This window comes from Miniopterus schreibersii, assembly GCF_964146895.1.
Source record: "Miniopterus schreibersii genome assembly, chromosome: 3".
Classification (NCBI taxonomy): domain Eukaryota; kingdom Metazoa; phylum Chordata; class Mammalia; order Chiroptera; family Miniopteridae; genus Miniopterus; species Miniopterus schreibersii.
In genome coordinates this window covers 103,861,766-103,873,808 of record NC_138103.1, presented here as the reverse complement: position 1 = coordinate 103,873,808, position 12,043 = coordinate 103,861,766, and the positions used below count along the sequence as shown (strand labels likewise).

Sequence of the window (12,043 nt, the reverse complement as noted above, 5' to 3'; positions counted from 1 at the left end):
TAGTTGAGCCGGGAAAGCGCGGCCCCGGCGCCGGGGTCCAGCCAGTGAGAGGCGGGGGCGGGGCGGGGAGGCGCCGGGTACTTAGGGCCCCGCAGCCCCGCCGCCCCCTCGCCGCAGCCCTGGAGAAGCGGGGCGGCCCCCCGGCCGCAGCATGGTGACCCCGTGTCCCGCCAGCCCCGCCGCGCGGGCCGGGAGAGGGGACGACGACCGGCACCCGCGGGCCCCGGTGAAGAAGAGCCGGCGCCTCGGGAGGAAGCAGCCGCTGCGGCCGCTGAGCCCGCGCCCCGGGGACTCCGGCGTCGGCCGCCCGCTCGAGTCCCCCGGCTCCGGCTCCGGCTCCGGCTGCGGCTCGGACGGCGCGGGCAGCCCCGCCGGGCCCCGGGCGCGAGGCTCTGCCCAGCAGCCGGCGCAGCTGGATCTGCGGACCTTCCGCGACTACGGTCAGAGCTGCTACGCCTTCCGCAGGGCGCGGGAGAGCCACTTCCACGCGCGGGGGGCGCTGGCGCGGCAGCCACAGGTGAGCGCGGGTGGGGCCCTCCCGCCGCCCCCCCCGCGTCCGGCCCGCGCCCCGGCGAGAAGGGGCCGCGTTTCCCCGCGGGGGCGAGGCGGGCCCAGCGGGCGTCGGAGACCCACCCGAGGTCTCCAAACCAGCCAGGGGGCGCAGGCGGAGGAAGTAAGACGGAGTCTAGGCCGAGTCCCGCTGCTCCCTGCCCCGGGCCAGCTGTTCAACAATCCTGAGCTGTGTCTTCACCTGCAGGGTGGGGACCCCCCCCCCCCCCCCCCCCCCCCCCCCCCCCCCGGGCTGCTGAGGCGATTCCCCGAGGTCCTGGGCGCCCGGACCGCGCTGCCCAGTCCGCACGCGCTCAGCCGCTGCTGCCTCCCGCCCGCCCCCGGGAGCTCCCGGGCCCCTCGCCCCTCCCCCGGCCCGTCCCCCGGCTCAGCCGCCGCCTCCCCGGCCCCTCCGCAGGTGACCGCGGAGTCCCGCTGCCAGCTGCTCAGCTGGCTGATCCCCGTGCACCGCCGGTTCGGCCTCTCCTTCGAGTCGCTGTGCCTGGCGGTGAACACCCTGGACCGCTTCCTCGCCACCACGCCCGTGGCCGCCGACTGCTTCCAGCTGCTCGGGGTCACGTCCCTGCTCATCGCCTGCAAACAGGTACCTGCGCGCGGGCCTGGGGCCCCCGGCTTCCCGCTGGGCGCCCCAGCTCCTGGCCGACGTTCGCAAACTCACCGGGCCCGCAGCCTCACCTTCGCCATCCCGCCCCCTCCCAGCCGCCCAAGAAACCGGCTGCGGGCGGGCCGCGCTCCCATTCCGGCCCCTGTAAACCTCCACCCTCTCCTTAGCCCGACGGTAGTTAGCGAAGATGCTCTGGAAGCGCACGGCCCGGCCCCGGCCCGGGTGACTTGGGTGGAGGCGGCGGCGGGGCGCAGCCCCAGCTGCCTCGCCGGGAGGGATGGGGGAGCCCCGGGCTTCCCCCGGGGCGGCGGCCGCGCGGCGGGGGCTGAGCGCCCCTGTGCTGCAGGTGGAGGTGCACCCGCCGCGCGTGGAGCAGCTGCTGGCCCTGTGCTGCGGCGCCTTCTCTCGGCAGCAGCTCTGCAACCTGGAGCGCGTCGTGCTCCACAAGCTGCGCTTCAGCCTGGGCGCGCCCACCGTCAGCTTCTTCCTGGAGCACTTCACGCTCGCGCGCGTGGACGCGGGGCACCCGGCCTCGCAGGCGCTGGAGGCGCAGGCGCTGGCGCGCGCCGTGGCCGAACTGAGCCTGGCCGACTACGCCTTCAGCAGCTACGCCCCTTCCCTGCTGGCCATCTGCTGCCTGGCGCTGGCCGACCGCCTGCTCCGGCTCCCGCGCCCCGTGGACCTGGGCCTGGGCGAGCACCCCGAGCCCGAGCTGCGGGACTGCCTGGGCAAGCTGCAGCTCCTGGTGGCCATCAACGCGGCCTCCCTGGCTCACAGGCTGCCCCTCCCGCTCTGCGACAAGTGCAGCCTGGCCCCGAGCCTGAAATAAAGCGGACCCTCGGTCTCCTTTTAGCCCCTGGCGGGGCTGGACCTCTTCCGTGGCTTGGGGAGGGTGCAGTATTGGCCCAGGGAGAGGTGGGGGCTTCCGCTTGGTCACCAGGCCCTCCTGGTTGTAAACTGTAGGACAGTAGATAGTAGCGTCTGCTTGGTTATTTATTTTACTGAGAGCGTCTTTCCCCAATAAACAGGTTGTCTCTGTCTGTCCCCGTCTCAATGCTCCTCTTGCACCTGTTTGCTGCCAGGAGGGATGGTGAAGGCCAAGGGCAATAAAAGCACCGGCAACAATCGGGGGTCCTCCCCCCTCCAGCTCCACTCTGTAGTTGGTGTCTCTCTAAAAACATCAGGTCAGCCCAGGTGGCCAGCTGGTTGGAGCCTCGGCCCCTACACAAAAGGTCCAGTTCCCCGGTCAGGGCACATACCCAGGTTGCCCTGTGAGACAACCGATCCCTGTTTCTCACATCGATGTTTCTCTCTCCCTCCCTCTAAATCAATTTAGAAAAACCCCACCAGGTCCCCCAGGTCCAGGTGGCCTGGTTCCAGTTACAAGGCCAGTCAGGGTCATTTGTTGGTATCCTGTGACCCCCTCCTGCCAGGAGAATGAGGACAGCTCACCCCCAGAGGTCCAAAGGGTGTGGTGGGGGGGTGAGGCCCAACAGAACCCTCAGCAGTCCATGCTGTGTAGCGGGGCCAGGGTGCAATGCTGGTGCCAAGCAGCAGTGCCCGATGCCGGCCGGGAAGCTCGGGACTGCGCAGGCCCACAAGCATAGCGGAGGGAGGGCTGCCCCAGCTCCAGGTGCTGGAAATCGAGGCTTTGCAGGTGGTAACGACCACCACAAATGCAGCCCTTTTACCCTCAGTCACAGGCTCAGCCCCACTGCTCTTACACCTGCTACCTGGGGCCCAGGGTAACCATGACAGTGGCACTGAGCGCTCAGGGTGCCAGGCACCTGCTCACCACTCCTTACTTCAGCCCAACAGGTCCATGAGGCAGTGTCATCTCATTTTTCAGGGAAGGACACTGGGCCGCAGAGAGGTTAACAGTGCAGCAGCCAGGAGTAGGAGGCAGGTGATCTGTGCCCAGTCCCACCCTTAGCCCCACTGCTCAGCTCCCCCCAAGTACAAGTTCCTGCAGGTGCTCAGAAAACCCTCTTTCCGAGGTGGGCGTGTCTGCACCAGCCCCAAACGGGCTGTTGTGAAGCCTAAATGAGATGCTGCGAGGGAGGATAAAGCACCCGTTAAGCAGGTGGACTCGGGTCAGCCTGCTGTCTCATCACTATGTTCAGGTCTCTCCTGTAAAAGCGGGAGTAACAGCACGTGCCTGGTAGGGCTGAAGTGTGGGTTTTATAATCTGTTCCATACAAATCCCCCAGCACAGGTCCCGGCACAAAGCAAGTCTTCAAGGAGACCAGGGCAGCCTGCCCAGCAAAAGGGGGGGGCGTTACACGGAGGAAAACTTGGGGGCAGAAAGAGAGAGAAAGCAAACACAGGGAAGTGTTTCCAGTTGGAGGCAGACATGCGGCTGTTCATGACACTACTTATTCAAATTTTCTGTATGGTTGAAAAAACGTTTGGGGGGGTCATGTTCTCCTGCATTTAGAATAAGCCTAAATGTATGACAGACATGTACAAATAAAACTCAAACGTTCTCAAAGCACATTTAGGGAATCTCCCCTGCACTCTCTTCACGGGCACCCCCAGTACTCTCCCTAGCCAGGGATGCCTCACTCTGAGCCCCTGGAGGACGCCCCTTCTCCTGACATGGTGACAAGCCAAGCTCTGCGGGAACGCTCTCCTCCTGGCTCGGGGAGGGAAGTGGTGATCCCCAAGCTGACGGAGGAAAAGCTGGTCTGTGATGGTAAAAATCGGGGGTGGGGGTGGAATCGTATCATCTGTTCCAAATTCCAGAGTATCTGGAGCCCTCAGCCTGCTGGGAGGGGGGAGAGGGCGGGGACTGGCTCCTCCGCACACTGACTCCGGGAGGAGTTGTCTTTACCAGCATCGCTCCATCAGTCGGCCAAGATCGACACAGGTGACTTGCTTCCAGGATCGTCCAGATTGGGAGTCATGTAAGGGTGCTCTTCTAGCTCCCCTTTGCCACAGATAATTTAGTATACATTTTTTTACGTACCATGCCCATATTTTCTACCCCAATTTGGAACTGCTTGGTGGAAAATGAGCCTGTTCTGGAAAACTAGTGATGGTCTCCATGCGTAGAGATCTCCCCAAAACTTAGCTAAGAGCCTCCCTACTTTTGCAGCCTTGGAGCTCCCTGACAAGGGGAGCGGCGGGGGGCTGGCCAGTGGCTAGGCTACTCAGGGAGCAGAGGGAGCCGGAGACAGAGCCAGGACCAGGCTGTGGGAAGCCGGGGTGCAGCTGAGAAAGCTCCTGAGGACACATTGATTTATCCATGCCAAGCACCAGTCAGGTGACATAGCTTCGCAGCAACACATTGAAGTCGGTGTTATGTTTTTCCTGAAGAGCTGGGGCTCCAGAGCCTGGTGGAGCCTGCTTCTGATCCTCTCGCACTGTGACCCTAAAGCCAGAGCTGGTCAGCAGTGCTATGGCGGGACTCCAGCTGACCGGCCTCCCCCAGCTCCTCCCATGGACCGATGGATGAGTCTCTAAGTCGACTCCAGCTCTGGCCCCGGGTGACTCCCCATCACCGTCAGGGCCATCCTGCCTGTTAATCGGGGTGACAGGTGCAAATAAAGAGGGTCTTTCAATACCCAGCTACTGGGTGTGAGACACAAACAAGGTGCCCACAGGAGGCCACAAAGACCCCAGCTTCAGACAATTGTTCAGACTAGATGGGCATGAGTGGTCCTGAGAGAGGCCCTCACCCAGGGACCTGGGGACGCCCACCGCGGGGACCCTGGGGAGGGCGCAGGGCTGCGGTAGGGCCGGGGGGACCCGCAGCGCCCAGCGCAGCCGAGGCCTCGGACGGCGGGGCAGAGGCCGGGCTGCAGGGAACCTGGGACTGTCCACCGTGGCGTTTTCAGAAACTAGAGGAGTTTGTTCGTGCCGCTGTTTCTTAACTGACCCGTGCACAGGCTGTGCCAAGTGCTGCAGCCTGGGAAGTGCGGGCAGGGCGCGGGGCGGCCGTCAGTCTCCGGCCCAGAGACCCGGGAGGGTGGCGAGTCGGGGGAGGGGGCTCCCCTGGGAGTCTCGGGGGCGGGGCTTCTGTGACAGGGGTGGGGCTGTTCGGAGAGTTCCTGCTGCGAGTCTACACCCCAAAAACCCTACAGGGCTAGGCAAGCGCTGGGGTCTGGGGCCTGCCTCTGGAGGCGGCACGTTTGTTTCCCGCTCTGCGGCGGGGCTGGAAGGAAACGGGACCGAGGCCTGGCGGTTTCTCCCCCGCCGTCCGGAGGCGGGAGGCGCAGCCGGCGAGGGGGGCCCGCGGGGCCCGTGCGCACCGCCCGCCCCCTTCCTTTGGCGCGGCCCGGAGGCGGCGGCGCCAACACTCGCCAAAAGGGCGCTGGCGGGCCCGGGCCCCGCGCTCGCGGCTCCCGGGGGAAGCCGTTGCCGGGTTGGGTTTAACGCCTCCGCCCGCGCGCAGATTGTCCGCGGCTGAAGGCGCCACCGCCCGCGCTCCGGCGCGAGCCGCCCCTCCCGCGGCCGCCCTGCCTCCCGTCCCCTCCCCTCCGGTCCCCTCCCCTCCCCTCCCGCGGCCGCCCTGCCTCCGGTCCCCTCCCCTCCCTCCCCTCCCGTCCCCTCCGCTCCCTCCACCCGCCCGCGCGCCCTCCCTCGCACCTCGCAGTCGCCCCTCGGCTCCACCCGGCCACGCGCCTCCCCGATCTCCGCGCGGCTTCCGAGCCCGCAGGCGCCCGGCGGAGCGCAGGGGGCGCGTGGCCAGCGCAGCCCGGGCCGCCGCCTCCGCGCAGTCGGCCGGGAGGCAGGATGCAGGCGTGCGAGGGCGCCGCGGCGGGACGCCGGGCCTTCGGCAGCATCTGCCCCAACAGGATGCTGGAGCCGCGGGGCCGGCCCCTGGGCAAGCCCGGGAAGCTGGAGAGGAAGGTGGGGCCGGGGCCGGGGGGGTCCGCGAGCCCTGGGCCCCGGGGCTGACCCGCACTCACCGTCTCTGTGCCCGCCCAGTTCGCTCCTCCTCGGACCCTCTTCCCGGGCGGCGGCGGCGGCCCGGTGTCAGTGTACGAGGACCCCCCGGGCGCCGAGCCCGCCGCGCTGCCTGGTGAGCCCGGCGCCCCGCGCGACCCCTCGGGTTCCCGGGGCGGGGCAGGTGGGGCGCCCGCGGCTGCGAAGAGCTGCTTCCCCCGGGTTCCCACGTGCTGGCAGCGATGCCAGCCGCCAGCCCTGGCGCGGGACTCACGGCCGGCCGGGCGCGGTCCCGCTTGTCCCCGCGCAGCCCTCACCACCATAGACCTGCAGGACCTGGCCGACTGCTGCTTCCTCGGGCCCGACGCGCCGCCTGCGGGTCACCCGGCCGCCGCGCAGGTACGTTCCTTTCCTGGGGTCGCCCCTCGGCCTCTGGCGCCCACACTCGACTGCGGCTCGTTCCCGAAACGCCGCCTCGCCCGTGGGAAGCGCGGGCGCGTGCGGCTGGCGGGCCGTCGGGCGGGACTCGGGCCTGGAGGCCGGGACCCTCCCCGCAGCGCGTCTCGCGGCGTCGGGCTCAGGGCCGTCCCGACCGGCTCGGGCGGGGGGCTCGCCTGGAGGGCCCCTGCGCCGGACCCGCCCCGGCCGCCTCGCACGGTCCCCTGGAGCTGCGGCGGGGCACGGCGCTCACCGGGGGCCGGGAGTGGGGGGGTGGGGGGGGAGCACGGCGCTCACCGGGGGCCGGGGGTGGGGTGGGGGGGGAGCACGGCGCTCACCAGGGGCCGGGGGCGGGGGGGAGCACGGCGCTCACCGGGGGCCGGGGGGGGGGAAACAGCGCTCACCGGGGGCCGGGGGGGGGCACGGCGCTCACCTGGGGCCGGGCGGGGCGGGGGGGGGGGAGCAAGTTCGCGCGCCGGGCCCCCTGCCGGCCCGTCCTTAACCACCCTCACTCCCCGGGTTCTCCAGCGGAGGCGGGAGGTTAGCTTCTGGGTGGAGACGCGGGCGAGGCAGAGGCTCGCATTTGGGGAAGAGGGCGAGGAGCGAAGGCTCTGGAAGGAACCCGACGGGAAGGCTCCTCTCCGCCCAGGGGCCCCCCCTTCGGCGCTTGGCACTTCTAAATTTTTTCTCCCCTCCAAAGGCTCGGTTACCTACCCTCACGGGACGAAGAGGCCTTTGACTTTTTTCTGCTCCCCCCCCCCCATTGTCTTATTTCCATTCACTTTACTGCTCTCCAGGGCCCACCTCCCGGGCAGGTGGTGGGACCTCCCAGCACCGGTGTCTAGGTGGCCAGAAGCTGCTTGTCACGGGACAGGAAGCGCCGCGCGCGGGAGGTCTTAGCTGCAGGACACCTGGAAGGGTGCGGGTTCCAGCTTCCCCGCAGCAGGTGCTGGGGCGGTGGGTGCAGGGCGCAGGCCTAGCGCGGGAATGTCTAGAAGATACGACCACGTCGCACAGCTGGGGTCGGGGTGGGGCAGGGCTTCCGAGGGCCTCCCCTGAGTGCCCCTGAGAACTGGGGTAGAGTCCCGGGTCCCAGCGGGCTCGGCCGCGAGGGGCGGAGGCCGTCAAGGCAGAGGGTGAGGGGGCATCGCCCTGCGGAGGGAGCCAGTCTGCTGGCGTTAGATCCGGATGCTCGAGTCGGGCACCTTCCAGCCGACCTGGAGCCCACACACTCCCTCACTCCGGTGTGTTTATTTTGCAAGTAAAACCCAAGCAGGCTCCTGCTGAATTTTTGTTCAGGTACCCAGAGCTCAAATTTGACTGCACGTCTCGAGTTGGTGGGTGTCCCCCCCCCGCCCCCCCCCCCCCCCCCCGCTGTCGTAGTTGGGGAAATGCCAGGTTCTTACTAACTGGGTGGGAAGGACTCAGATTCAAGGACGGAGCTCGCCCAAGACGTTCAAGGGGTCGGGGCGTTTCCTGGGGAAGACAGAGCTGAGGCAGAGGGAGGGACCCCGAGGGGAAGGTCCCGGGGAGACCCTGGCCCCAGCCCCCTCCTGCTGGGGGAGGTGGGCAGAGAGAGAAGCGCCCTGCGAGAGTCCGAGGTCCAGAGTGGGCGTGACCCGGCGGCGCAGGGAAGCGTGTCCTGGCCCCAGGTTCGGGTTGGCCTCCAGGCGCGCCCTGGCCAGGACTTCTCCACGGTCCAGTGAGAGGGAGACCTTTCTGCCTGGACCGCGAGCCTCCTTTCTGCTGCTCCAACCAGGGCCCGGCGCGTGCTCCGGGTTTCTCAGCTCCTTCCCCGCAGTCTCGGGTCCCAGCCGGCCCCAGAGGCCCCTGATTGAAGGTCCCCACCCCCAGGGGGACCGGTAGCAACAGTGGGCCGGTAGAGTCGATATTTTGGGGGGCATGCCGGAGGCGCCCACGCCCCTGGAGGCTCCCCCCAGGCTGTCCGCCCTGGGAGCCGGTTTCCCAGCGACAGGGGGCCCGGGGCCTGTTCTGGGACGCGAGCCCGAGCCCACCGTCTGGGCGCCCGGGGTCTTGGGGCAATTCCGTTTCTCCGAGCCTCAGAGTCGGCACCAGGAGCCGCTCACCTCCCGGGCGCGGCCTGCTCCCCACATCGGTGTGAGAGGCGACGGGGAGACTGAGAGCTCTGTCCGCTCTAAATGTTCGGGAATTCGGGGAATAAACGTTCGGGGCCGCCTGGCTCCTGCCGGCCCCGCCCGCGGGCCACCGCGGGAACGCAGGGAGTGTCCGGTGCGAGCCGCTGAGATGCGTTTCTCGGCGGGAAAAGTCACCGCCGGCTTTTTAGGAAACACTAGCGCCAGCGGCCGCGCCTGCAGCGCGCTGAACCGCATCCTCTCCGCAGCAGCCCCGCCCGCGTCCCGGCCAACTCCCTCCTCCCCTCTCCTCTCCTTTAGGGGGGGGGGTCTAGCTGTGGCTGGGCCTTGGCGGGAAATGCGGCCTCGAGTCCGCCCTGTGTGACCCTGCACCCCGTGGGCGGAAGACGGGGTGCTCGCCGCGCGCGCCCGGGGCCGTGGGAGAGGCGGCTCCGGGGCAGGCCCGAGGCCAGTGGGCGCTGAGTTTCCGCGGGCGCGCGAGGAGCGCGCGACGCAGGCTGCGGGTGGGCTGGGGCGGGCCCGGGAGGCGGCGCTGGACGGCCGCGCAGAGCCCCGACGGCCAGAGCCTGACCCAGCCGCGCGGTGCGGCGCCCTGCGGGACCCTCGGCCCCCGGCCCCGCGTGGTGCGCCCGGCTCCCCGCCCCCCCCGTGGCGGTGCAAACCGGCGGGCCCCGCGTCTCGGGTGGGGCTTTGATTTTCAGGTAGGAGGCCCGCCGCCGAGCCGGGGGGAGGACTGTCGGCGTAGGAAGTGGGCCAGGCCTGCCACGCGCGACCCTGACTGGCCGACACCTCTGGTTTATTTTAGAACCATGCCCTGCAGGCTGCGGTGGACTTCGACCTGCAGGATTTCGGGGTCACCGTGGAGGAGCTCATTGCAGGCAAGTGAAGCTCCCTGCCCTTCAGTACCCGCGGGGCGCCCCACCCCAGCCAGACCAGCCCAGAGCTCCTGACCGAGAGGCGGTTAAACCCACACGTGCCAGGCCTCGTCAGCAATTCACCGAAGGGTCAGGCTCCTGGACGTTTAGGGGAACCCCAGCCCTCCGACGGAGATGCGCGCAGGGCTGATAACGCCTCAGTTCCCGCGCGCGAGTCCCGGGAGAGGGGCCCTACTCTGTGCGGCGGGGGGCGCGGTGAGTGCAGGACCTGTGTGCCTTGGGGCAGGTCGGCCCGGCCCCCGTCGGGTTCGGTAGGACCGGCTCGTCTGCGCTCAGGTGTCAGGAGAGGCCTGGGAGCCGTAGGGCTGCGGCGCGAGGCTGCTTCACTGGCCGCGGAGAAGCCTCCGCGGGCCCGGCCTCCGCGTGGGTCCCGTCCCCGCGCGAGGCTGGCGTGCCCTCGGCTCCGGCCCAGCTGCCGCTGTCCCTCAGACTCGGCCCTGATGTCGCCTCCCGCGGCCGGCGGAGGCTTCCCGGTCTCTCCTTGCGACACACCGCCCTTCGCGCCCCGCCTCTCCCCGCCGCCGCCCCCACCGGCCCCGCCGCCGCCGCGCCCCGCGGACGCGCCCGGGTGCGAGCAGTACTGGAAGGAGGTGGCCGACCAGAACCAGAGGGCGCTGGGCGACGCGCTGGTGGCCAACAACCAGGTGGGGCCCTGCGGGGCGGCCAGCGGCCCGGGGCGGGGCGGGGCGGGGCGGGGACGTCGGAGCCCGAGGGCGCGGGCGGCTCAGGAGCTGCTCTCGCCTGAGGCTCTGCCTCGGTTTCCAGCTCCGCTAAGTGGGACTAACCTGACCCCACCGGGGTTTCATAGGGCCGCCTGTGTTTATGGGGGGCTTTCCAGGTGCCTGGTATTGTGCTTCCCGAGCTACGTTCTCCTTGCGTTTAAAGTTCATAGCATTTGAGCTCGACACTCGCGAGCCCGGGTTACGCTGAGTCAGGGAAAGAAGCGCGGGGGCGGCGCTTCCAGGCAGCGCCCGGATCCGTGCGGTTCACCCCCGCGCTCGCCCAGGGTCCGCTGAGACGCGTTTTGTCCGTGCTGTGTCTTTTTTTTTTTAAACGTCACAAAAAGAGAATTCTGGTTCTCACCAGTGTGAGTGCCCTAGGCCCGCGTTCCCGATTGGACCTTAGGGTCTGGGTTGCGCGCGCGCAGGGCGCACCCACGAGGCCGAGCGCGGGGGGCCCGCCTCTCAGAGCTCCGACCTCCCCGCGCAGCTGCACGCGACCCTGACCCAGAAGCAGGAGGAGATCGCGTCGCTCCGGGAGCGCAACGTGCGGCTGAAGGAGCTCGCCAGTCGGACCCGGCACCTGGCCTCGGTGCTGGACGTAAGCGGGGCGCGAGTGTGGGGCTCTGCGGGGTCTCGGGAATGAACTGTACACCGGCCCGCTCCCAGTGCTGGGCCTCGGCGGGGTGGGAGACGCAGAGGCCCGCGGGGAGCCCGCCGAGTCCCTTGCTCCCAGTGCGCCCGGGTGTCAGTGCGCCCGGGTGTCCGCGCGCCCGGGTGTCAGTGCGCCCAGGTGTCAGTGCGCCTGGTTGTCCGCGCGCCCAGGTGTCAGTGCGCCCGGGTGTCCGCGAGCCCAGGTGTCAGTGCGCCCGGGTGTCAGTGCGCCCGGGTGTCAGTGCGCCCGGGTGTCAGTGCGCCCGGGTGTCAGTGCGCCTGGTTGTCCGCGCGCCCAGGTGTCAGTGCGCCCGGGTGTCCGCGCGCCCAGGTGTCAGTGCGCCGGGTGTCAGTGCGCCCGGTTGTCCGCGCGCCCAGGTGTCAGTGCGCCCGGGTGTCAGTGCGCCTTGGCCGCAGGCGGCGCCCCTCCCGGTCTTTTGCAGAAGCTGATGGTCACGCAGGCCCGGGATTGCGACGCGGCAGCCGAGCCCCGCCCGCTCAGAGCCACCGCCAAAAGGAGCCTGGAGGACCTGCTGGGCGCTGGGGGGCAGGACTGCGCGCAGGTGGACGCCATCCTGAAGGACATTTCCGAGCGCTGCGACGAAGCGCTCCAGCGCCGCAACCCCAAGCGGCTCCACCTGCAGCCGGAGCCCGCGAGCCTGGCCCGCGGGCCGCGGCGGCTGCACGGTGCCTTCCGCGGGCTGCGCACCGACTGCAGCCCGAGCGCGCTGCGCCTGGGCCCCGGGGAGCTGGAGGCCGGCGGCTCCTTCTGCACCCCCATCCGCAGCCACAGCACCATCCGCACCCTGGCTTTCCCCCAGGGCAACGCCTTCACCATCCGGACGGCCAGCGGGGGGTACAAATTCCGCTGGGTCCCGAGCTGAGCCGGCCTGTGGTCCCCCCACACCTTGCCCGTGTCCGTAGCGAAGCGCCTGGAGCCTCAGCGCGAGGGGCTGGGACTGCTCCTGGCACCCCTCTCAGGCGCCGCCCGCAGGGCAGTGCCCCGAGCCCGGGTTACTTCCAGGAGCAAACCTCACTGACGCGCTGCCAGGTTCCGCTGCGAGCGCTGCGTCGTCCCCCCTCCTCGGGGAAACCGCGCGTGCACGTCCCCAAAACACA

The 12,043-nt window shown here is 69.4% G+C and overlaps 2 protein-coding genes across 2 annotated transcripts; both read left to right on the top strand.

Annotated features, from left to right (window-relative positions):
• Positions 1-136: 136 nt before the first annotated feature.
• On the top strand, positions 137-2,003 carry CCNO (cyclin O; the record flags this gene model as incomplete). The annotated part of the gene is made up of 3 exons (XM_081131767.1): positions 137-517; positions 968-1,153; positions 1,521-2,003. Exons 1-3 carry the CDS (start codon positions 152-154, stop codon positions 2,001-2,003), a joined length of 1,035 nt encoding a protein of 344 aa, XP_080987893.1. The 5' UTR covers positions 137-151.
• Positions 2,004-5,911: 3,908 nt separating this feature from the next.
• Positions 5,912-11,808, top strand: MCIDAS (multiciliate differentiation and DNA synthesis associated cell cycle protein; the record flags this gene model as incomplete). The annotated part of the gene is made up of 7 exons (XM_081131691.1): positions 5,912-6,028; positions 6,107-6,200; positions 6,375-6,463; positions 9,422-9,498; positions 9,964-10,195; positions 10,761-10,871; positions 11,368-11,808. 7 exons carry the CDS (start codon positions 5,912-5,914, stop codon positions 11,806-11,808), a joined length of 1,161 nt encoding a protein of 386 aa, XP_080987817.1.
• Positions 11,809-12,043: the final 235 nt, after the last annotated feature.